The sequence below is a fragment of the Rhineura floridana genome, chromosome 2, assembly GCF_030035675.1.
Source record: "Rhineura floridana isolate rRhiFlo1 chromosome 2, rRhiFlo1.hap2, whole genome shotgun sequence".
Classification (NCBI taxonomy): Eukaryota; Metazoa; Chordata; class Lepidosauria; order Squamata; family Rhineuridae; genus Rhineura; species Rhineura floridana.
This window is the reverse complement of record NC_084481.1, coordinates 19,996,977-20,020,612: the sequence shown is the minus strand read 5'-3', so window position 1 is coordinate 20,020,612 and position 23,636 is coordinate 19,996,977. Positions and strand designations below refer to the sequence as shown.

The 23,636-nt window shown below is 41.2% G+C and overlaps 1 protein-coding gene across 2 annotated transcripts in view; it reads left to right on the top strand.

Moving 5' to 3' along the window:
• The window catches only part of LOC133376271 (aldehyde oxidase 3-like), a 95,897-nt gene extending 75,084 nt beyond the window's left edge, over positions 1-20,813 (top strand). For both annotated transcript variants that reach the window (XM_061608057.1, XM_061608056.1), the window contains 10 exons: positions 3,145-3,372; positions 5,219-5,314; positions 5,593-5,721; positions 7,826-7,900; positions 9,885-9,937; positions 10,368-10,482; positions 11,929-11,994; positions 14,011-14,199; positions 15,840-16,007; positions 18,122-20,813. In XM_061608057.1, coding sequence (XP_061464041.1) covers positions 3,145-3,372; positions 5,219-5,314; positions 5,593-5,721; positions 7,826-7,900; positions 9,885-9,937; positions 10,368-10,482; positions 11,929-11,994; positions 14,011-14,199; positions 15,840-16,007; positions 18,122-18,175 — 1,173 coding nt within the window. In that variant the 3' untranslated portion in view covers positions 18,176-20,813. The remainder of the gene's footprint in view (positions 1-3,144; positions 3,373-5,218; positions 5,315-5,592; positions 5,722-7,825; positions 7,901-9,884; positions 9,938-10,367; positions 10,483-11,928; positions 11,995-14,010; positions 14,200-15,839; positions 16,008-18,121) is intronic.
• The last annotated feature ends 2,823 nt before the right edge of the window (positions 20,814-23,636 follow it).

Below are 23,636 nucleotides of genomic sequence, written 5' to 3'. Positions count from 1 at the left end.
AGTGGAAATGTTAAATTAGAGGGCGTGGTCATTAGGAAACTTCATAATTGATCCTTCCCCTCCAGTGTGAATAGAAAACACTGTGTTTGCAGCTGGCATTGAGCCCTTACTGGGGATGGTGCAGAAGAAAATGGAGGTAAAAACAGCATGTTTAGTATAAAACAATGCTTGCATGTGGATAAGCCCTCTGTTCCTCCTCCTGAGAGAAATTTATTCTAATCAGGGGCTCTCCCAGACTGTTCCTGTTGTTGTGAATGGGATTCAACCACATACTGGCAAATACAGGTTGCAGAATTAAAGTGGATTTGTGCTCTCCAACAAAAAAATATACTTCCAAAAAATTGACTATTTGTGGTAAAGAAAGTGATGGGGAAATGGACTAGAAACAATTGCTTGATGCACTGTCTTATAACTTCCCCATAAACAAATCTAAATGAATGCTCAACAGCAAACATTGTATAATCTTATTGCAAACTTTGCGCAAACAAATCAGTATCAATGCTCTATCATCTGAAAGTGACCTAGGACGTTTTATTAGAAAGAACTACAGTTGTCTATGTTTAACGATTATACAAATGCTCCCCCATGTGGTAAAACCATGCTTTGCAGGAATTCAAGTCCCATAAGCCCTAGATGCAACATGCAGGTGCCACATTTACACTCTTTATTTCTAAACACTCCAGATTTTTCTGGCTCTAGTCCAGAGAAAGTTGGGCTTTACTTCCACTAAAAGGGCCATTCAGAAGGAATTCTAGAATATTCACTTTGGGGTACATACGGATGGCAAAGGCCACTACTGAGAGACCAAAGATTGTTCTGATCCTTCTACAGTCGAATATCCTTCATAATTACTTAAAGTGAAGAGTTCTGAGGTAATGCTGGTAGAACACTCCTTTTCTGATTTTTCCAAAAATTATCCTATTTCTGCTGAGGGTCATCCTTATTTGACTTTGGAGTACTTCCTTGCCTCCCCCCCCCCATTTTGTGTGCTGCAACATTCTGAAATTGTCAGCGATAGATTGCCATTTAAAGCATACACATTTTAGTAAGTTGTACTTAGAAACAAGGATTGGGAAGCTTACTTATTTACATTATTGTGTATGATGGCATTGTGAGCTGCCCTGGGTGACCCGTTGTAGGGTAGAAGGGTGGGATAGAAATATTTTGAATAAATAAAATGAATGGAGTCAGGGGGCACAGGCTCTCTTACAGGCTACTGTTTGGAAATTTGGAACTAAGCCAGAGGCTTCAAGTTTCATTGGTGGTTGGTGTCCATTGGGTCTGGTAGGCCGCAAGGCAGGGAGACCAACAGTAGGTGGAGGCACAGCCAATGAGTTGCAGAGCCAACCAACTGTAGATTTGCCCCATCTTCCTCCCTGCTGAGTAGACTAAGGAGGAGGCAGCTGACAAGCAGTGATTGTAAGTAAGAAGGCAGGCAGGTGGGAGTGGGGGTGGATGAGGGCAGACTGAGGTTGGTGGGGCAGTGGCCGGTTTGCCCTAACGGACCAGCCTCCACTATTAAGCTTCCTTTCTGGTTGAGTCCATTCAGTCAGGCTCAGGAAGAGCTAAAGGTTTGAGGGAGCCCTGGGAAAAGTGGCTTCAGTAGGCCCTGGTGGCCTTACCTAGCTATGGTGGCAGAATTCCAAGCATGCTGGGCAGCTATGTTAAGCCACCCTTTTAATTTCCCACAGTGCTTCAGAGTGTTGTCAGGTTGGGGCCATTGTGGGAAATTAAAAGGATGGCTATATCTGCTGCCTGATGTTGCTCAGAGTACTGCTCCGAAAGAAAGAAACAGCAGGCATCAGCAGTGGGAGCTGCCCATGGATACCAGGGGCTGATGCCAGCTCCATACACATAGTCTGGTTCCAACCAAATCTGCAGGAGGCGATCATCTGAAGAAGAATCGCTCCACCCATATTTGGTTCTGTACCTGGAGCCTCTAAGGCGCCTTATGGCCCCAGCCAGGCAGCTAGGCAGAGTCTGCCATAATCAGGCCTGCTTCACTGGCTCCTGCTTATTTATTAATTTATTACATTTATACCCCGCCTTTCTTTTCATGATAGAAACCCAAGGCGGCTTCCGTATGGTTTCCAGGCGGTCTCCCATCCAGGCACTGACCAGACCTGACCTTGCTTAGCTTCAGCAGGGAGCTGGCCTTTTATGCCTTCAGACCACAGCCTGGGACTGTTGTAGGACTGCGGCCCACTAAAACCTTTCTTCTGGAATCATTGTTCAGGCTATTTTGTTAGAAAGATCCATTAAAATTGGGTATGTAAATTCTTCTTTAGAAGTCCACCCTTGTCTTTTCTATGGTCCTAATGCTACCATTGTCAGTGACCATCAGTCTGGTTGGCCACTGTGAGAACAGGATGCTGGACTAGATGGGCCACTGGCCTGATCCAGCAGGCCCTTCTTATGTTCGTAATATTTTTCTTCTCCAGAAATATTAAGAGAAGCTTTGTACTATTGTTTTCACGGCCAGTTCTACCATTAGGAAGAGGATGCAGGCAGCTCAGGTAGCAAATGCAGTGGGAGGGGGGTGGGAGAACAGCAAATTGTTGGGAAACAGAGTTGTGTAAGCCAAATGGTCTGTCTTGAGCCTCCTAAGCTAGCCTGCAGCTCTCTGTTGGGGTGGAGAATGCTGTCCCATCACCGGTGGTGAAGTATGATTCAACTTCCAGTCCAGTTGGCTTCTGTTTGTGTACATGGAATGAGGGGAGCATCTTGTCCTTTGCCTCAGGCAGCAAAATTCCTTGGGCTGTCCTTGGCTGATCCTGTGATAATTCTTTGATCATGTGTCCCCCTGAATCTGTATCTGCATATACTTATTCCAGCCCAGGAACAGGATTGCCATTGTTTTTATTTCTTTATTTATTTGCACAGGGCTTTTGTGTTTTAAGTAACTGCTGCATAACATGAGAATAATTTCCCCCCAGCATGCTGTGATGAGGAGCTTCTCCTGTTGAATTTCTGCCTGTTCTGCAGCTAGTAAAAGTACTAGTAACCCTGCTTAGTGGTTATGGAATCAATACCTTTTGAATGCAAAGGCTGTTCAGCAGGAAAAGGGAACAGTGCATGTAATTAATGTGTAATGCCATGGTGCATAAGTACCAATAACAGTATCTTGCACTTGGTCCTTTAAAGGTCAGAGAGATGAACATGTACAAAAAAGTAAGCGAAACTCCCTTCAAAGAAGAGATTGATCCTAGAAATCTTGTGGTGTGCTGGGAAAAATGCCTGGAGAGGTCTGATTACTACAATAGGAGAAAAGAAGCAGAGGAATTTAACAAGCAAAGCTACTGGAAGAAGAAAGGGATTGCGATCATTCCCATGAAGTTTTCAGTTGGATTTAATGCCACTCATTATCACCAGGTAAGCTTTTTGATATTCTAGAAATCTACCCTTCTACAAAGTAAAGCAGAGTAACAATAACAATGAGAGTTGTTGGAAATGCATAGGGCAAATTTGTGAGGGGAAAATGGCATGGAGAGATTTAAGCCTTCTCTCCTCTGGCGTCACAGTTCTAATCCAACTTTTCTCTTCTTCCTACATCTGTATTTACCATTAAGTAAGCTGTAGGACACCAAATCACGGATCTCTTGCCATTTTGCCTAGTCACCTCCAGGCTCTCCCCTTCAGTGTATTTATCTGTTTATTTGGGGCATTTATATACCACCCATTAACAAAATTCTTAGGGTGGTTTACAATACAATTTAGGGATAACACCTTATATGGGTGTTGTTAGCATGACTGCTGGAGTCATTTTGACATTCTAAAGTGTGAACTCCTTGAAGTAAGCTTGAAGGTTCACTTTAAACACGAGCAAAGACATAGCTTTAGCATAAATATAGGAAACACTATTCTTCTGTGGTTCAAAGAAAGGAATTAAGTGTTTTGGCTTTTTAATTTGTGTCCTGTCTATAACTGACATGATTAAGGGTGCAAGCCCCAGCCATTAAAATTATTTGGAAATGGGAATGGCCCACATTTCATTCTCTAGCTTTTCGTTTTCTTACTCTAATACATCTGTGCACATATAGGTTGTGCAAGGTCAGTAGTGTAAAAATGCACCATGCCAGAAAAGGGGAGGCTAGTCTCATTTTCATAACTCTAAACCAGGCATGGAGAACCTGTTGTTGTTGTTGTTGTTAGGGACGACTTTCTCTTAGGGATAATCTGTTGCAGGGTGTGCATGCTGCATGCCAGCAGTGGGAGAAGCCAGGGCCAAAGATGGGCAGAGCCTACAGCACTGTAGCATCCTCTCTCTCTCTCTCTCTCTCTCTCTCTCCCTCTCTCTCTCTCACACACACACACACAGAGAGAGAGAGAGAGCGGCTACCATAGAGGCCATCTGAAAAGACAGAGTGGGCCCACAGTGTCCAGAGAGGTGAATGATGCTGAGGGCCCCATGAAATTAGGTCAAGGCAAGGGCCACATGTGGCTCTCAGGCCACAGGTTCCTCGTCCCAGTGGTAAACCATGGCTTAGCCTTAGGTCTGAATACAGACAGCATGTCAGCATCAAAGGCTGTTTCACTATCTTCTTCTCCCACACACACACATATCTGGAACTATCTGCTGCTGTTCAAATGAATTATAAAAAAGTTGTTCTAATTGTTACGAGATTTTATTTTTTTAAAAAAATTAAAATTGTTGAAATGATTTAAAATCTGTGGAGAATTCCAGATTGTAATAAGCTGCTTCACTATGCTGTGCTTAATCCTGAGTTGTTAAAACTAAAAGAGTCTGTTACTCTAACCTTGGGACTCCCCAGATATTATTGGACTTCAACTTCCATCATCCTGGCCATTGGCTAACCTGGCTGAGGACTATGAAAGTTGCTGTCCAACAACATCTGTGGACACAAGGTTGAAGAACATTTCTATAAGGAACAGAGAGCTCTGTTTTAAGGTTATGAGGAGGCTCGTTATCTTACTAGACCAATACTTCATTGAGCCAGTATTGCCAACCCTAATCGGCACCTCCTTTCCAGCATCTCAGTAGAGTTCTTTCTGACTCTTGCTACCAAATCCTTAACTAGAGACTGAACCTGGAATTTGTAACATGTGTGCTCTAGCACTCTTCATTGTTATCAACATATCAATTTTTCTGCCCCCTTTGAAGTGTATATTTGCTCCTGGCATGTTTTTCTATATCAATTCATAACAGGATTTGATTTGAAGGATAAAGACTAATTGCTAGTTTTCTATTTTTCTGTAGGCTGCAGCTCTGGTCCATATCTACCTTGATGGGTCAGTGCTGGTATCCCATGGTGGAGTAGAAATGGGTCAAGGAATGTACACCAAGATGTTACAGGTAAGACAAAAATCTAATACCTGTGTGCAGAATAAAGCTACAGAGTGAGCACTGTTTTGCCAGATAATTATATTTCTGTGTTCTATTTTGAATCTGCATTTTTAAAAGAAACATAGTTAAGTTCCAGTGTTTTGCATTTTCTAAGCTAGATAACCAATTTTCTAAGTAGTGTGCTCCCTTATGTGTCTCTAACTGTAACTGCAAATGTTATTTTTCCTTCTCTGTTTGAAACTATGTTTTTAGCTCCTGATCAATATCTTTGTTTTCAAAACTGAAAGGTTGCTAGCCATGAACTGAAGATTCCATTGTCTTACATACACCCTTATGAAAGAACTACAGTCACAATACCTAATGCAGTTGTTACTGCAGGATCAGTTGGCTCTGAAGTCAATGGGAAAGCAGTCCAGGTTAGAATACTTATTTGTGGCTATTGTTTTAAGTTCTTTTAAATGAAAATAGCTGAGAATTTGCTTCTTCCTGTTGCTCTGTAGAATTGGAGCACTTTTGATATACAATATTGTTAGGGTTTGTTTAAAATGCTTTTCTTTTTGTTGTCATCTTCTGTCAGTCCATATTACAATGATAAGTCAAGGTCTGTAAATCTGAATTCTTCCAGCGTAAGGAAATCCCAATCCAAAATGCATTGGCTGTAGCCCAGGAACTAGGAATCTGGCCCTCCAGGTGTTATTGGACTACAACTCCCATGAGCCCCAGCCAACACCTTGAGAGATTATGGAAGTTGTAGTCCAAAAACATCTTGAAGGCCACAGTTCCCCACACCTGCTGTAGCACTCTACTTAATTACCTGGGAGTAAGGCCTCAATGGGACTTACATCTGAATAGACATGGATTGCCCTGCAAATCTCATTGAAATTGATGCCTTGACTTCAATGGGATTTAAACATGGCAAACATTCCTTGAGTTGGGGCCTCATTCTCTAGCTGAGAGAGAGTTTGAGATATATATCCATTCAGACTTGCTCCTGTTCTGAGTTAGGATCTTACTAGGTGGAAGAGAAAGGAGCGTAGTGGTAATGTTCTTGGTGGCCCAGATTCATTCCCTAGCACAGTGGTGGGGAACCTCTGGCCCACAGGCCTAATTAAGCTTGCCAGGCTCCCCATTTGCCCTGTGAGTCCGTTCTGGCCAAGTCATACCCACCTGTGACTTTATATATGATGTCAGATGTGGGAAGGTAAAGACAGTTTGGCCAAAAAGCAATTTGCAGGCCCTGCTGATCAGCAACACCTGCAAAGCCCCCTGCCTGGTTCTTTGCAAGCCCTGACAGTCAGCTGATCATCAGTGCTTGTATGATACTGTTCACAGTGCTTTGAAGCCTCAGTGATCAAAGCCTATAATATCTAGTTAAAAGGAACAGGTCGGAGGTGATGGAAAGGACCTTTGCTTCAGACTGGAGAGTCACTGCCAGTCAGAGGCAGGCAATACTTAGACGGACAAATAGTCTGGCAGATTTCTGTGTTCCTAATGACAAACATACTTTTCCCTCTTGGCAGGGATGCCCCATTAGCTGGTATGCAGCCTTGGTGGCAAACTCCACTGCCAGGGTTGCAACCATTTTCTAGCAGAGTCCCTTATGCCTTTGACATCTGTATGACAGGCAGAAATAACAACTGCTGAAGCTTCTCCCTCCCACCTAAATATAGTGTGTCTCTACCAGGTTGCTACTATCTGCTTCTGTTGGGAAAGGACCACAATAGAAGCACATGATTTGTACGCAGGAAGTCCCAGGTTCAGGTATCTCCATTTAGATTTTAAGTCTTAGAAGGAACAGGTGATGGAAAAGGCCATGAGACCTTGGAGAGCTACTGCTAGTCACACAGTAGACAACACTGAGTTAGACTGGCCAATCATCTGGCCTGGTATAAGGCAGCTTCTTGGGTTCCTTCTTCTCTGTATCATCTTTAAGGACAAAAGCAGTTCAGGATCCATCTTGTTTGGGCTGGGAATTAATTATGCAGCCTCAGATCATAAACATAACTCCAGCTGTTATTTTGTAATGATACGTAGCTAGCGTCCTTCTACAATATATAGTGAGCAGCACTGCAGTCCTCTCTAGTGAATCTTGCAGTGTCATCACACGATTTTCAGATCAGTTATTTTATGCTGGGCTGTGTGTTGTTCTCAGCTGTTGACTATTGCTCCTGGACAGTGAAATTTGTGTTCATTTGATTTTGTACGTAGAAATGTATTTTAATTTTGTAAGCCACTCAGAGAGAAAACTGTCCTTACAGGCAGCCTAAAAATCTTTTAAACAAACAGATAAAAATACACAATGACGCTAAAAGTGTTTTTAGCATCATCACAGTTCTATGCTGAGGAAAGCTTCACCTGTTGAATTTCTGCATGTCATATAGATGTTTAAGGCTACAGAAACATTACCAGAAAAAAAAGTGATGATCCTATAGGACAATACTGAAAAGAATGTTTTAAAAGTTAAATTTAGTCTTCACTGTTGTTGACAAATTTATCCTGTTTGCCACCTCATTTCCACAGAATGCCTGCCAAATTCTCCGGAAGCGCCTAGAGCCAATAATTCAAAAAAATCCTGAGGGCAAATGGGAGGACTGGGTAAGCACCATTTATATCTTAAAACTGAATTATGATCCTACTTGCATCGCATATTCAGGAAAATAATTCTTATTCCAATTCCTGCTAGTTTAAATGAACCAGCCTTCCCCAACCTGGAACCCTCCAGATGTTTTGAACTGCAGCTCCCATCATCTCTGGCCGTTGGCCATTTTGGTTGAGGCTGTGATGGGAGTTGTAATCCAACAACCTCTGGTGGGCACCAGGTTGGGGAATAGACCAACTGAATAGGTATAGGAGGCAGAGCCAACATCGTGCCAAAAGAGGGAGAACAGCTCTAAACCTGTGTAACAGGAAGTGCCATTTCTATGTGGGATTCATTTCTAAGAATTGAAGTAGACATAATGTTGAATGGGTTGTAGCAGCTCAATAGAAGATTAGAGGCTTTTCATGCAGTAGGTCCCAGATTCATAGCCTGGCATCTCCAGGTAGGACTGGAAAACACCCCTGTCTGAAACCCTGGAAAGCTGTTGCTGCTTGGCATACATAATATTGAGCTAGATGGGCCAATGGTCTTTAAGGCAGCTTCCTGTGTTCCTAAGAGTGAATCACGGTAGAGAGCCTGCTGTGGAATTGCACTCACCGCATGTTGGGCACCATGTGCTATTTTCTCCACTGGATCAGGATCTGTTCTTCTAAGTAAGTGGGGAGAAGATAGTGAGGCTTTCCCCCTTCTCTCTGGTCTTAAATTCAAAGGGCATATTTCTAGTCAAGCACAGGGAGGGAAATTTTATCATTTCCTTCCAGGTTGCTCTAGGTCAGACTTTCCCACCCTTTGGGTTCCCAGATGTTGCCGGACTACAGTCCCCATCATTCCTGACCATTGGTCATGCTGGTCTGGGACTGATGGGAGTTGTAGTTCAGCAACATCTGGGGACCCAAAAGTTGGGAAAGGCTGCTCTAGGGTGACATGGGGGCCTTACACAACATGGCCCTCCAAGGCCTAAAAACAATCTTCTACTAGCTCTTCTAGCAAACATCTTTGGGAGCAAAAGTATCCTTTTATAAATACACATTCTGAATCCCCATTTCCCAGATCTGAAGGGGAACAAAAAGTTCCCTTAAAATGCAGCTCACTAAGCTAAGCCAAAATTAAACCAGGCATGTTGTTCAGTCTCAAATCTTAAGTAGCTCCCGATTCAAAGTAAAACACACACAGCATTTTTGGAGAGAGGGCAGATCCCAGGGGTGTTCAGAGGGCAAATCATAGTCTACTAGTAGCTCTCTTGCCAATTTCTGCTGGACCACCTAACACCCAATTTTGTTAATGGGATAGTTGCAAAGAATGCTAGATTAGGCAGATCTTGCAAGGCATTTCTTACTTCCTTAAGTGAGACTGCATGCTCAGGATTGCTTCATTCTGCTTAGTTATGCCTCTTTGTTAAGAGATCTTTAATTTAAATCAGATTAGTGACTCTTCCTTTGTAAATTCAAAACAGTTCAATGATTCTTCTAGTTTAAAAAAGAAAAAAGAAGAGCAGTCTTTGTAAGACAGAAGACAGCCCATTCCAGAAATAATACACTCAAAGGGCACATGCAACCTCAGCAGTCTCATTTCTAAATACCCATCAGTGTAACATAGGCCATGTTCAGACAATAATATCTCAACTTAATAAACTGAGATATGATCATCCAGACTGGCTCAGACTGTGGGACCAGTGATGGCAACTCACATATATGTCACATAGCTGATTTCAAGCTGTCAGCACAGGAAAAAGAGACACCCACCTCTTCCTGGGATGCTTATAAAGTATTGTACTATAGGACTGAATGGATAACACAAGACGCCTCAGTGCAACTAGCTTGTCTCTGGAAGACAAATAATAAATCCCACCTGGATTGTGCAAAGCATAATGTTCTGTTTTAAAGTTACCCATTTTTATTTTGCTTTATTAAATACCCATTAATTTTTATATTTGTTTTAAAAGTGTGCCAGAAATGTGCTGTAATGATATACCTCTTGCAGATTATGAAAGCTTACGAGGAAAGCATCAATCTCTCAGCTACGGGCTTCTTCAAGTAAGGAACCCATGATCATTTCCTAAATTGCTGTCTTTTGGATATCACGGAGATAACTTAGGATTGGGTGGCTCAAAGTCCCAAGCCTTGGATGCTGCACTTGATGCCAGTTATCACTTAAGTTTTGTGACAAGAGGCTGTATGGTTTTCTTCAGAAGGCCATTATTTGCACTAACAAAGAAAGTGATCTGGGCCAGAGGTTACTCCAGCAGAACCCTTTAACAGGGTCCAACAGGAAAACACCTGTTCTGGTGCTGGGTAGTTTGTTTCCCAGCCAGTTTATTTTCTCTGTTTCCTAATCTATGGAGAAATACAAAGAATTCAAATCATTTGGCCTTTTTACATGATTTCTGTGGCTAGTTGAGCATGTTGTGATAAAATGGAAAACTAACATCTAAACTACTCTTTCCTAATCTCCCCCCTCCATCAGAGGATATTTCGCCAATATGGACTGGGAGAAAGGAGAAGGCCATGCATTTCCGTACTTTGTTTTTGGTGCTGCTTGTTCTGAGGCTGAGATTGACTGCCTGACAGGTGATCATAAGGTAAAAAGTGAGCACTACCACATCTTTCCCAATCCATAAGCCACTGGATGGTCTGATGGGTCTCCTTTGCTCTGTGTTTTGGTATGAACTGTTCTTTAATTGAGGGAGCATTTTGCTTCCAGACATTTTGAAAGATAGCCAATAGGTCTGAATGTCAAAAAGGAATAAACAGCCAGCCACTGAAGATGGGAAACATCAGTTAGCATGGAGACCTGGGTTGTACTTGTGCTTAAGAAGTCCTAGGGTCCTCTGTTTGTGCCTGGTATTATAACACACTGTATCTGGAACCAGGCACCACCATCATAGTCATGTTTCTTTTTTTGGGGGGGGGACCATAACTCGCTGGGTAGAGCACATACTTTGCATGCAGAAGGTCTCAGATTTAATCCTTAGCATCAGGTCCTGTTCTCTCTGTCAGTCCTAAGGACTGACAGAATCCCAGGGGGTCTCTTCCTTTCAGAGACCACCTGGTGAGACCCTTACTCTCATGAGCCTGGGTGCTCACGTCATCAATGATCCTGTCGGTTTGTATATTTTATTCCCTCAGGTAAGTCCTCCTGATTACCTTCCCATGGCCTTCCTTTATAGCCCAGGTTCTCTGCCTCATGGAATCCCTTTTCCACTCCCTGAAGACTGGAGGTCTTACCAACTTCTGCTAATTATGTTCCTCCCCCTCTGGGGTAAACCTTCCCACCCGCTTTTCCTTCTGTCCCTGTCTCCTATCCCCTGCTTTCCTTCCGCCTCTTTCTCTTGCAGTATCTCCACTCTCTACCCTCTGCTTTTCTGGCTTTGGCCTCCCCAAAACTATCACCTCTACCTGCTTTCTCTTGCTCCTTTTGGGACTCTCCAGGAAAGTGCAGCCTTCTGCCTTTTTACTGTTCAGCTGTGTGCATTCCAGATACTTATAGCATATCCAGTTGAAAGGATGAGGTAGCAGATGGGAGGCTGGAGAGCTGCAGCCAGTCGCAGCAGACATTACTGAGCTAATTGGACAGCTTCTTATGTTCTGGCTGTGATGGACCACTGGTTGCACTATAGCATGGCCTCTCCTTGCAAGGCGATGCTTGGAGCAAGATTTTTCTTCTGTTGTAATCCTGGACTAGCTGGGACACAATAAACCCCAAGTTTCCAAATGTAAGAGAGAGGCTGAATGTCCACATCAGAATGTCAGACTTCCTGCCCCCACCTTGTTTCTGTCAGCAGAGGAAATTAGCTGATACCTATATTCAGGGACTTCCACAAAGACAAGGTCAAAAGGGCGAGTCTCCTACAAGCTCAGGGCTCCTGAAATGTTCTCATATGTGCTAGAAATTCAATTGTCTAAGCATATGCTGATAGTATGTTTGTGGTTGTTATATTATGGATTTGGATGTCCTTGGTCTTCAATTTTTCCATAAGGATTCATAAAAATTATAATGTGCTGACTGCACCTTATTTGTCTAACAGAACATCCGAACAGACATTGTCATGGATGCCTGTTTCAGCATCAATCCAGCTATCGACATAGGACAGGTATGTAGCAGGAGTTTGACCTGTAAGCAAACAGATTGAGGCCTTTTTGAATTATAAAAAAAATAAAATTGCCCCAGTGGATTTTGTTCTTGGAGTGCTTACTCCTGTAAGCCTTGCTCCAATGCCAAAAGTGCAATTTTCTACCCTATCTAGTGGATGGATAGGAAACCTTGCTGTTGAATGGCCAAAGAAACAGCCTTTCAGGGATCCATTTGGTGTTTAGGCTTTGGTTTTGGCAATCTTTCTGCAAATTGTAGTGCTATGGTACTCTGCTGTGCATAGTGCATCTGATTCAAGTGAAAGTGGTATGTATAGAGAGGGCTTGTAAAAGCATCACTGGGAAGGATATAATAATAGTGGGGATAAATGAAATATCTTTCATACTGAATTTTTCATTAGCTATTTTTCCATTAGCAAATGAGCTGCAAACATTATGTTTTATGAAGCAATTTACCAGATTCATGGCTGATGCATATTCCTGTTTATGCACCATTGAAGTAGTCCTAGATATTTAAAGGCCCTTGCTGTTTCCCTTCACCGATTTCATTGTGGCCTGTTTTCTTTTTATATCCATGAAAACCCTGACAGCTTTCCATCCCCAAGCCCCATTATTCACAATTTATTTTTAATGTGTTTATATTATGTGGAAGGTATCTTGTAATCAGCATGTCTGGAATTGTACCACTGAACATGGGGGACTGTAAGAGAAACTTTCCAGTCCTCACGGTTGCAGCAGAGAGAAAACAGTAACTACTTAGACCAAATCTGCATAATCTATTTAAAATGTCCTCGGGATGCTTTACTTTCCAAGCTGCTACAACAATGCTGCTGTGACAGGGTGCCCATAAAGTATTCAAGCTGGGGTTGTGTCTCAGGCCCAAGTGCTACCTATACACACACACCCGTCCCATCACAGCCACGAAGAGGATTTTGGAAGCTTCTGTTTCAATTATAGATTAACTACAGTTTATCATGTCCAAACTAAGACAAACTGTGTTTAATCTAAGGAAAGGGGTGAGCACATAGTCCAAGGTTCACTGATGCTCATTCTCATAATGTTAAGTCCTGGTTTAGCATTATATCTGAATGCCAGCCACTGAGCTGTGGAGAAAAAGCTTGCACATTGAGGATCCTAAGAGAAGTCACATAGTCTATGGAGTTGTGGGAATGGTGGTTTGTGGAAGAGGCCCTGCTGTGTGGTGTTGCTACACTGTCAGGGCATACTATGTGCTCAACCCACATACTCCTGCAAATCTTTATTCAACAATGGTGATGCAATACTCTGCCTATAATGGGAAAGAGGAACAGAGTTTAAGAATATCTTAAAAGCAAAAAAGAGGCTTTGAAAGGGCAATGCTACTGATGACATAGAAAGATGGCAAATTTGCTGGTTCCCTAAGTATCACTAGATGGCTGTTCCTGTGATGGAGTTGTACAGAGCAGGAATGTACAACTTCCAAAGAGCGTTTACAAAACAAACCCCAGAACTTTAAAGAGAAACAGGTATGGGTAAGAAAATAACTTTCTCCAATTGTGACAGGTACGTGGGATGAGTTTGGTAGAGTCTACATAATAATAACAAATGAAAAGCAAATATGCATCTACTGCATGAAAAACTAATATTGTGGAAAGGTTCTTTGGTTTGACAAGACCTAAGATTGGAAGGAATGGCTAACAAGGGGCTTCCAAGCATGCAATTGTCATACCATTATTTTTAGTATGGCGCCTAACTCCTGCCCTGCGTAACACCTTAGATATCAGTGGATTCCCATCCCAAGAGAGACTTTTGATAATGTAGGTAATGGAAGAAAAATTTAGTACCATACTTTAATGACAAAGCCAAGTTTAGCAATATGCAATGGAAGGAAAAAGACTACCTTAGCACAATCCTATGTATGTCTAATCAGAAATAAACCCTAATTAGTTCAATTAATCAACCCAAGTTGTGATGATAAAAGCATTGTTACCTAACAGAAATAAATTAAAAGTTGGACTTACATATTTTTATTCTATCAGATTGAAGGTGGCTTTATTCAGGGACTTGGACTTTATACAATGGAAGAAATAAAATTCTCCCCAGAAGGACAGCAGTACACGTTGGGTCCTGATACATATAAAATTCCTGCTGTCTGTGATGTCCCAGAACAGTTTAGAGTCTACCTCCTGCCAAACTCAAGAAACCCAATTGCACTTTACTCTTCCAAGGTAAACAATTGAGATGTGCGGTGGATAGTATGTGAAAGAGTGTTCCGTACTGATTAGTTACTATTACAGTGAATCTGCAGAAAGTGCAGTTAAAACATTCACCCCAAAGCAGAGGCTCTACAAATGGTTCCTGTCAATTAAAGTGAGAAATCAGGGATATCTCTAGAAACAAAGGAAGGCTTTTAAAGCCAGTTTCTTGTCTTACATTTTAATATTCCAGGAATGCCTAAAGATCTCAAATGGATGTTTTACCAGTCTGGACACATTGTCTGCAATCTGCCAAACTCGGACGTTGCACAACCATTGTTAATTTTAAATTTAAGGGGATTACACAGAATGATTTATTTAAAAAACTTTTAAACTGGGGTTCAGCTGCAGTATGATAACAAACTGCAACCACTTAAGCAGAGCTTACATGCCTATCTAGAACAAGGTGGTTAACAATCATCTGATTAGAAAAATATGGTCTAATGTTAGTGTAAATTCTGCCAACCTAGACGTTGCACTAAATGTGGCAACTTCCTCTCCAACTCTGTGTCTTCCCCTCTGCCAAAAAAGCTATTTTGTAGGATGGGGAACTCGCCAAAACAGTATGAGAAGTGGCATGGGGAACTCTGTTTGTGCTATTGAATCATTTTCTCTCTCTCCTTCCTGTTGTGGAAGCCTCCACTGGATTTTGGTCCCTTCTGCAAATGGAACAGCAAGTCTGGTTCAAGCGTATGCTACTGATGAAAGAGAAATTACTGCATGCAATGAAATTCCTCTTATCATTTACCAGTATGGTGCAAATAGTAGCAAGGCTGTATAGTGCTTATCTGCACACACTCAGAAAATGTATTGTGAGAAAACAAGAGGGATAATATCCTATGCCTCTGGCTGCCTGTATCTGAACAAAAAGTATATTCTATGGTAATACTTGCTATAGGAAAAAAAGAATATTCCTAGATGGGGAAAAACGCAAACATGATTCATTTGTTGCAAGAAATACCAAAACAATTAAAAGCTTTTCTTGATCATGTGTAAATTAGCTGTGTGTAGTAATTGGATACAAAAGCAAACTCTTGAAGAATTTCATTATTTTTATTCATGATGGGCTTAATTTTGGTTTTCACCTCTTTTATATCTTGAAGATAGTTAGAACTTCAAAATGCTGGTGGCCGAGTAAGCTGACTGGGCCAGAACCGCAGCTGGACTAAACCCAGCATAGAAACATAGGACAGTGTTAGACCATTGGTCTAGCCCAGTGTGATTCTCCAGGGTTACAGGCAGGGGATGTTTCCCAGTCGGACCTGGAGATGCCAGGGGTGAACCTGGGACCTTCTATGTGCAAAGCAGATGCTCTGCCACTGAGCTATGGTCCTTAGGTCATAGGAAGATGCCTTATACCGAGTCAGACCATTGGCCCATTTAGCTCAGTACTGTCTACACTGACTGGCAGCAGCTCTCCCAGGTTTCAGACAGGAAGTTTCTCCCAGTCCTACCTGGAGATGCCAGGGATTGAACCTGGGACCTTCTAAATGCAAGGCAGATGCCCTACCACTGCGCTATAGCCCTTCCCCAAACTGTTGCACAACATGTAAACGCTGTGGACCTTTCCTTTTCTTTCTAATCCAGCTTTGGTTGTCTTCATCTTCCTACAGGGTATGGGGGAAGCTGGGGTATTCTTGGCATCCTCTGTGTTTTTTGCTATAAGGGATGCAGTGGCCGCTGCTCGGAAGGAAAGAGGATTATACGATGTTTTCACACTGGACAGTCCACTAAACGTGGAAAAGATTCGCATGGCCTGTGCTGATCACTTTACAGAGATGGTAAAGACTTTTTTTTTAAAAAAAATAAACCTTAGCTTCTATTTGTTCTGTACTTTCTTCCTGTCGGTATGAGCAAGACACAGACAACAGAGAAGGGAGATGCCCGGTATCTCCCAGCAAGTCAATAGCAAAGCAGACAACACAGAATTACAACAATGTTAAGGGAAAGTGTGCATAAAAATGAATATATGAGTGAAAATAACATGCAAGCATGTATTATATGACGAGAAATGGCTTGCAAAAAATGTGTACGTTAGTCAAAACTGCCTACAAAAATGTGTTTATTAGATGAAATTCACACTAAAATGCTGGAGAATTTTCATTATGATTTCTTTTTAAAAAATCACAAATTGCTGCAGAAACGTGGAGAACTGGTTAAGATTGGGAAAACGAGAAACTGACAGAACTTTCCATCCCTAGAATAGCGTCGTGGCTTATAGAGTGTAGAATGTGAGCCAGAAATGCCCCAGTTCAAATCTCACCTGAGGCATGAATTCGCTAGCAGCACCACTGTTTAAAACCGCATAACCCCATCATACACAGCGTGGGGAGTGTTATAAGGATTGTTAATGCAATGTACAAGAAGTGCTTGGAATACTTGAAAGGTGCTATATAAAATATCACAGAGGAAGAAGTGAGGACTTTTATGTCAAATATCTCCTTGCTGACCATTCTGTTCATATTACGCAATCTGTAGCAAAATTCTGTACTACAAGTATTTCCATTAGGAGAAATTTAACCATGTCCATTTAAGTGGAAAGAAATCTGAATGTCCTCTCTCTGTACCTAACGTTATTAAAATTAAATACCTCTGACCCTCATCTAAATGGCTAATGCATAAGGTAACTAAATTTGTGATGTATTATTTTTATATTAAGTCTTTCTCTTCCATTTTATTGACACAAATGTTTTAACTTTTCTATGTATGTATGTTTTATAACTGTTTTATTGGTCTATGACCGTAATAAATATATCCATCCATCCAGTATCACAGAGTACTATGATTGTACTCTTGTAAAAGACTGGAACTTTGGCTGGGACATAAGAAGAACCCCACACACACCCCGCATCGTTCTTTTCACTTTCTTCCAGAGCCCTGGATGCTGCTCAGGACAGTCAGATCCAGCATGCCAGAATTTTGCCACTTCATTTGCTATCACTTTCCCATGGCTGGAGCAGGAGCTCTTTTTCAGCATTTTCTATAGGGAAGGCTAAGATAATTGATAAACTATCAATACAAATTGATGAACTATCGATACAAAAAGCAAGTTTCAAAGGCTGCTCTTGGAAATATTTGCAATCAAGGCTGCAGTCCTGTAGCTAACTTCCTGGCAGTAATCCCCATAGAATTCAATGGGATTTACTTCTGTTCTGAGTAGATATGTATAGGTTTGTGCCATAACATGCAGAACAGTCTATTTTAAGAGCATTTCTTGTTGTGGTTGCTTCTTTATACCTCATAATAACTAGAGATGTGTGCTGTCTTTAAGAAGGATCATTGTATGGTTTAGAACATGGCATTGCAGGAAGTCTCTTCCCTCCCTCTTCTAATGGGACCCCCTCAGCGCTGTCCCAAGACATTTTTCTGCATGATGCGAAAGGCAGAATGGTGCTCTTACCCTCCTTCCCCCATTCCACAGAAGCCAACTGGCCTGGCCTTTGAATGTTACTTAAACATTGGTGATGGGACATCATCCTCCACTGTTCTTGAAAGACAGCAGGATAGCTTCGAGGGTGTAAGGCAGCCTTTCCCAACCAGTGTGCCTCCAGATGTTGTTGGACCACAACTCCCATCTTTCCTGACCATTGGCAATGCTGGCTGAGGCTGATGGGAGTTGTAGTCCAACAACATCTGGAGGCACACTGGTTGGGAAAGGCTGGTGTAAGGCATATTGCGTGGCACACACAGCCTCTGTTGCCTAAGACACCCCCCTTGGCTGGAGGAAACTGCTTCAGTGTAATGTACACATATGGACTTCCATATCTCACAGGTTTCAATGCACTGTAGCATTCTTTTATTAAAACAAGTTTTCAATATCAATTAATTTTATTTTATCTCATAATATGAAATCATAGTTAAAATAGTATTTCTGTTTCTCTCTCTCATTTTTTAGATTCCAAAGGACAAGCCTGGAACCTATAAACCATGGGCTATTAACGTAGACTAATGTTCTGGCTTTCCTCCAAAAGGTGTAAGGTTGTGATTGCTTTTGTATGTTGTTGTTGATCTATGATTCCAAGCCTAATCTGATGAACAATCACAGTCTAATTACACACAAAAACACTGTTGGACAAAGATATTTTCAGCAGTACTACAATTTTTTTAAAAAAAATATTTGTGCTAAGAAAAGATAAATCTTTCTGTGTTATATGGCTATATGCCTAGAATAACTTGTGAAATTCAGCAGATGTACACTTGGACATAGAAGGAGTACAAGGGATATGAAAATATAATCCAAACTGTGAGATTTAGCAAATGTATGTTTGTATCTATTGACTTATAAAATGCCAAAAACTGGTGGCTGACTACAGGACACATACGTACATTTCCACTATCGATTGAGCTGCAACAATTGTCATGGAATTTTCTAACTGCTCAGAGTAAATAAATCAGAAATAGAATGCTGACAAATAGTTGACCTTCTGCGGGGGAAATAAAAGGTGAAATTGGACGGAATAAAAACATATAATTCTTCCCAAGAAGAGAAGCCTGGTAACATTAACTAGAATAAGAGACAGGCACAGGGATTCTTGGCAGACAGAAATGATTGGTACCAGAGATTAGTTAATGGGACCTGTGAGTCCCTTGAAGTCAACAGCAGCACCATGTTTACTTTGTACCACAAAATATTTGGAGCAACATGCAAGATCATTTGTGTTTCTTTGGATATTTTCGAAAGTCCAGAGCAAACTGAAGATCCTACCCCTTTTCTTGAGAAGAGTTGTAGAGGGGCAAGATTCTTGGGTTGGGCTTCTAGGATCAGGCGAATGTGGGCATGGAGAGAAACCAATTAGTAAATGCTAGGGCAGAGAGGAATGTGTTGAAGTATTCAGTTGGTTCATACATTCTGTCCGTTGCCAGTTAAGACCATCTCTTAGATCTTGCCCTCGGACACTTAAAACAATGGAGTCAACCTTGCCAGGAAAACCTCAACTTTTTCCTTGCTTAAGTAAGGTGCTTACTAAACATTATGGGCTCCTACTGGGAGGAAGGTTAGGATATAAATCTAATAAAAAAAATGCTAACAATTAACTCCTACATGTCTACTGAGAAGTAATTCTCATTGAGTTCAATGGGACTTACACGAACATATTTAAACATTTACGCTCCAATCCTGATAGTAAAATTATTATACTTAAATAGCAAATGGATAAAGTGGGTCATGCAACTACTAGGAAAAAGTGAATGCAATGACTAGAGAGATTAAGGCTACAGTTCTATACATCCTTACACTGGAGTAAGTCCCATTGAACATAATAGGATGTACTGCTGCTTAGACATGCATAGGATTATGCTGCTTCAACACATGGTCCTTGTCTCCCAGTATTATTTGGGGTTTCATCTATCCGTTAAGAACTGTGATGGCCAGATCCCCATATTCTCTGGGGCTACTTAAGAAAGACCTGTGTGCTCTGAGGGAAGACAGAAGTGAAGAAGCCCAGCCAGGGAGCTTGTGACATTAGCTCCTGAAGTCACCGTTGCCTTACAGAATATTTCATACCATTTGTTTGTGTTAATGTTTTAAACTGTACTGGATGCCTTGGCCAAAAGGTGCTATATAAATGCAATCAATCAATCAATCAGTCAAGAGTGGAATGACTCCTACATATAAATGAGCATAGTGATTGTTGGCTATAAATTCTGAGGGTGTGATGGACTTGGAAATTTACCTTTCTCCACCTTCAGGTATGTATTTTATTGGGGGATGTCTTTTTCTGGAAATGGGAAAGAGCTGTCAACAGAAAGTGACAGGTACAAGCAAGGCAAGTGGAAAAGGGGAGTTTTAACTGTTACTTAACAACCTTGATTTTTTTACAATTATGAGCATGTGATGATTTCAAGGGATTTAAAACAAAAGGATTGCTAGCAAAACAAAATGAGTTAACATCTGTATATCCTTCATATAGACAAGCGTGTACTATGTGGAACTGTAGTGGAGTGTTGTATTTGTCACATTGTATTTCACCAATAAAGACTGAATAGGTTGGTAATTAGTAAAGCCTTTTGTTAGAACCTTAGCCTTCTTCTCAAATATGGGTATCATAATATGGGGTGGTTATAACTACCAGCTCTCATTTCTCAGACGAAACATCTCCCATCCCTTATTTTCACTGTGGACATAACATGTTATCCATTAAGAGAATGTCACTAAAGTATTGTCTAAGCCATTCTCTCTTGGGGTCAGCCTTGCCAACTTGCAATATGAAAATAACACTGGATTACAGTACAGGGCATAAAGATATATTTTGCTGTAGAAACCGAAAACTGCCATCAACAGAAAGAGACCATGTGCAGCCAAGGTGGGTTGTGGGTTTGGGAGGGCAACTTTTACCTGCAAAGTAAAAGTAGCACTGGATTACATTGCAAGGTTGTTATAAGCCAGCCTTGAACCTGAACATACCAAGGGTTGGGCATTGGAACCATAAAAATGGGCAATTAACTGGTAATGTAATGGTCAAGTACTTTTAAAGCCTTAACTTTCATAATTTATTGTCCTAGTGATGCTCACCTTTGCTCTCATGTTTTGATAACAAAGATGATTGCAGGTTGATGTATATTTACACTGATAAAAACCTTGAAACTTTTTTTTTAAAGTTGTAATCATTTTTTTAGTTTTATTACATTTTTATTTCACCCTCTCCCCAAGGAATTCAGAGCAGCCTACATAACTGATCACCACCCCAACTTTTTTTTCTTTACAACACTCTTAAGTTAAGCTAAGACTATGTGTTGACCAAATGTCACCTAATGAGCTCCATAGCTGAGTGAGGATCTGATCCAGGGTCTCCCTGGGTTCTAGTCTTTCACTCTACGCACTAGTCAGTGCTTGTGTTTGAAAAAGTCTGCAGTTTTGTAGTCACTGGGACAAATGTTGCTATGCTGCTAGGTTTGCTCCTGACTGCTCTAGGCCTAGGGCAGGGGTGGGGATGGGTGGGTGTGCGAGAAAATTTTCATTGGGAGGGGAACAGAAGGGTTGTGGGCATTGGTCACTATAAAAGAGGTTTCTGGGGAGAAAAGTTTTCATAGATAATGACAACACCCCCCAATTTATGCATTTTAATTAGGAACAATGATTGTGAAGTTTACAAAACAAATCTATTTAAATACAGTATTTTCCACATGCAAAATAGTTGTGTAAACTAAATAACAGTGTCTAAGAAGTAAATGTATATCATGCAAGTCATTCTACCATAATGATCTGAACTGTTGTTAAAGTCTAATGCGTCATGATTTCTCTGCAAGCTTGCAGAGAAACTGTTCGCTTGAAATTCCATCAAATATGTTACTTTCAAAAGCCAAGATTACTAAGTTTGTTTTTCTGTGATGAAGCACTGAACACTGTATGGTGTCAGCACGTGTCAAAGTTAAGAATGAATTTTCATATACAGCTCACCAAAGGTGAGTCCTGCATCATGCAAAATGTACATGCGTGGAAAGGCATTGTACAGGTACAATGTTTTAGTAAGTTTTAGTAAGTTTGTTAATGGTGAGTGAGGTAGCTACTTCCCAAAACTAACTACCCTGGTTTCCTTTGCCATTCCAGGAAAGCAATTAAGAGAAGTTTCATTTCAAAAATTAAATTAATATCTATAAACATCACTTTTCATAAGGAAATGCTCAACAGCATGTCACATAGGAATTATACATCTCTCCGAACTATAGGTGCTAGAATTAACTGTACAAGCACACAATCTGTTCTACAGAAAGGCCCTGGGCAAGCCAGCTAACACTGCTTCTGATGGCTCTACCAGCAAATGTCACATGCCCTATGAGAAAACTTAAATAAGGTGCATTATTTATGATTTGCGCAGTTGGGTAGAGGTATAAAACTGTTGCAACTAAGGCTCTAGCCACATTGTACTCTTCAAAACCATTTTGAAAAGGAACTGGATTGAAATGATGTATTTTTCAACTATTTTTAATAAACTAGGGAAGAAATGCCCCTCAGACATGCACCATACACAATATTCCAGCTCCCTGTTGCCTGGCCTAAGTTAGTAAGGTCTCATTAGGTTTTCTGGGCCCCACCTTTCTGTTTCTCAGGTCCTGTTCCGGACTAGGCTAGGCTGCTGCACTGTCTAGGCCCAAAAGCCTAGGCATACCCACCAGATGCACTAATAGCACCCACCACCTACAAAGGCTGCCTGAGCACTACAGGAGAGGGGGGATATCAGTGTTGCCACCAAGAAATTTTCCCCTACGCCCCAAATCCACCAAAATCTGACCTTAACCCAACAGACATCATGTTTGATAACATTTTTGCATTATTGTGAAACACTGTTATGAGGAATTCTTCACAATAGAATTTAAAAGTACTAGCAATCTTTGGTGTGTTGTATTTACATTTGGAACTGCAGATATAAATGTGTGTGTCTTTTAGATCTGATAGAAGTATGGCGGTTCTACATTCCTGTTTTTTTTAGGTTTAAAAAATGCTATGGTGTGTTTGGATTTGGTTGGCTACTCTAAGAACATGATGACGGCTTAGATGGGCCTTTGCCTCATCCAGCAGGCTCTTCCTGTGACGATTATAAGATGTACTGTTTACACAAAGAATACACATTGTTGAATCACGTTATTAAATACAGATTCCTCATTGGTGAGACAAGTGCACTCTGTGCATGCTCAGGCCACTTATTTCTGAGGCTTGTAGTTCCCAATCATCATGTCTCCTTTGAGGGTGCTTAGGCTGCATCACACTTTGATAAGGTAGAACATTGCCTGTACATTTTCCTTTTCAGCCAGCCAATTGGCAAGAACCTCCTTGTCTTTATACTTTTAAAAAACAGGCACACCACAGGATCTGGAGTCTTGACTTAAAATCCTTCTCCCTATCACTGACTCATTGTGTTGTGTAAATTACTCTAGCGTCCTTTGAATCAAATGGGTACATGGCTTACAGCAGAAATGAAACAATAGTCAAGTAGCACTTTAGAGACTATACATAGGAATAGAAATGCAAGCAATAAAAAATACCGGAAAATATATAGTAGAAAAAAAATTACAAGGCAAGATTTTGGCTAGACAGTCCTTGTTTTCCTCCAATTGCAAACCCTTAGGTTTGCCAACTCCCTCCCCCATCCATCAAGATTTGTGTTCACATCATTCACACTTTTAACTCTTATATTTGCTGTGTTTGGTATCTAGCCCCTTTTATCCATGAGACAAAAATACTGCAGATTCCAGTCACACTTGGCCTAATACCTCCTGCCCCTTTCCCCACTCCTCCCAGCTCTTCCCTCAGCTACTGGGCTATGCTCAAGACAAACTTCTTAAACTCAAAATTTATTAACAGAATACAACACAGTGTTCGCATTCCCTTCGTAGGTTTGCCCTGGCCCTCTCTTCAGATGCCTAAACTGTATTTCTAAAAGCTCAACTGAAGTTTTAAGTTAGTCCAATCCTAG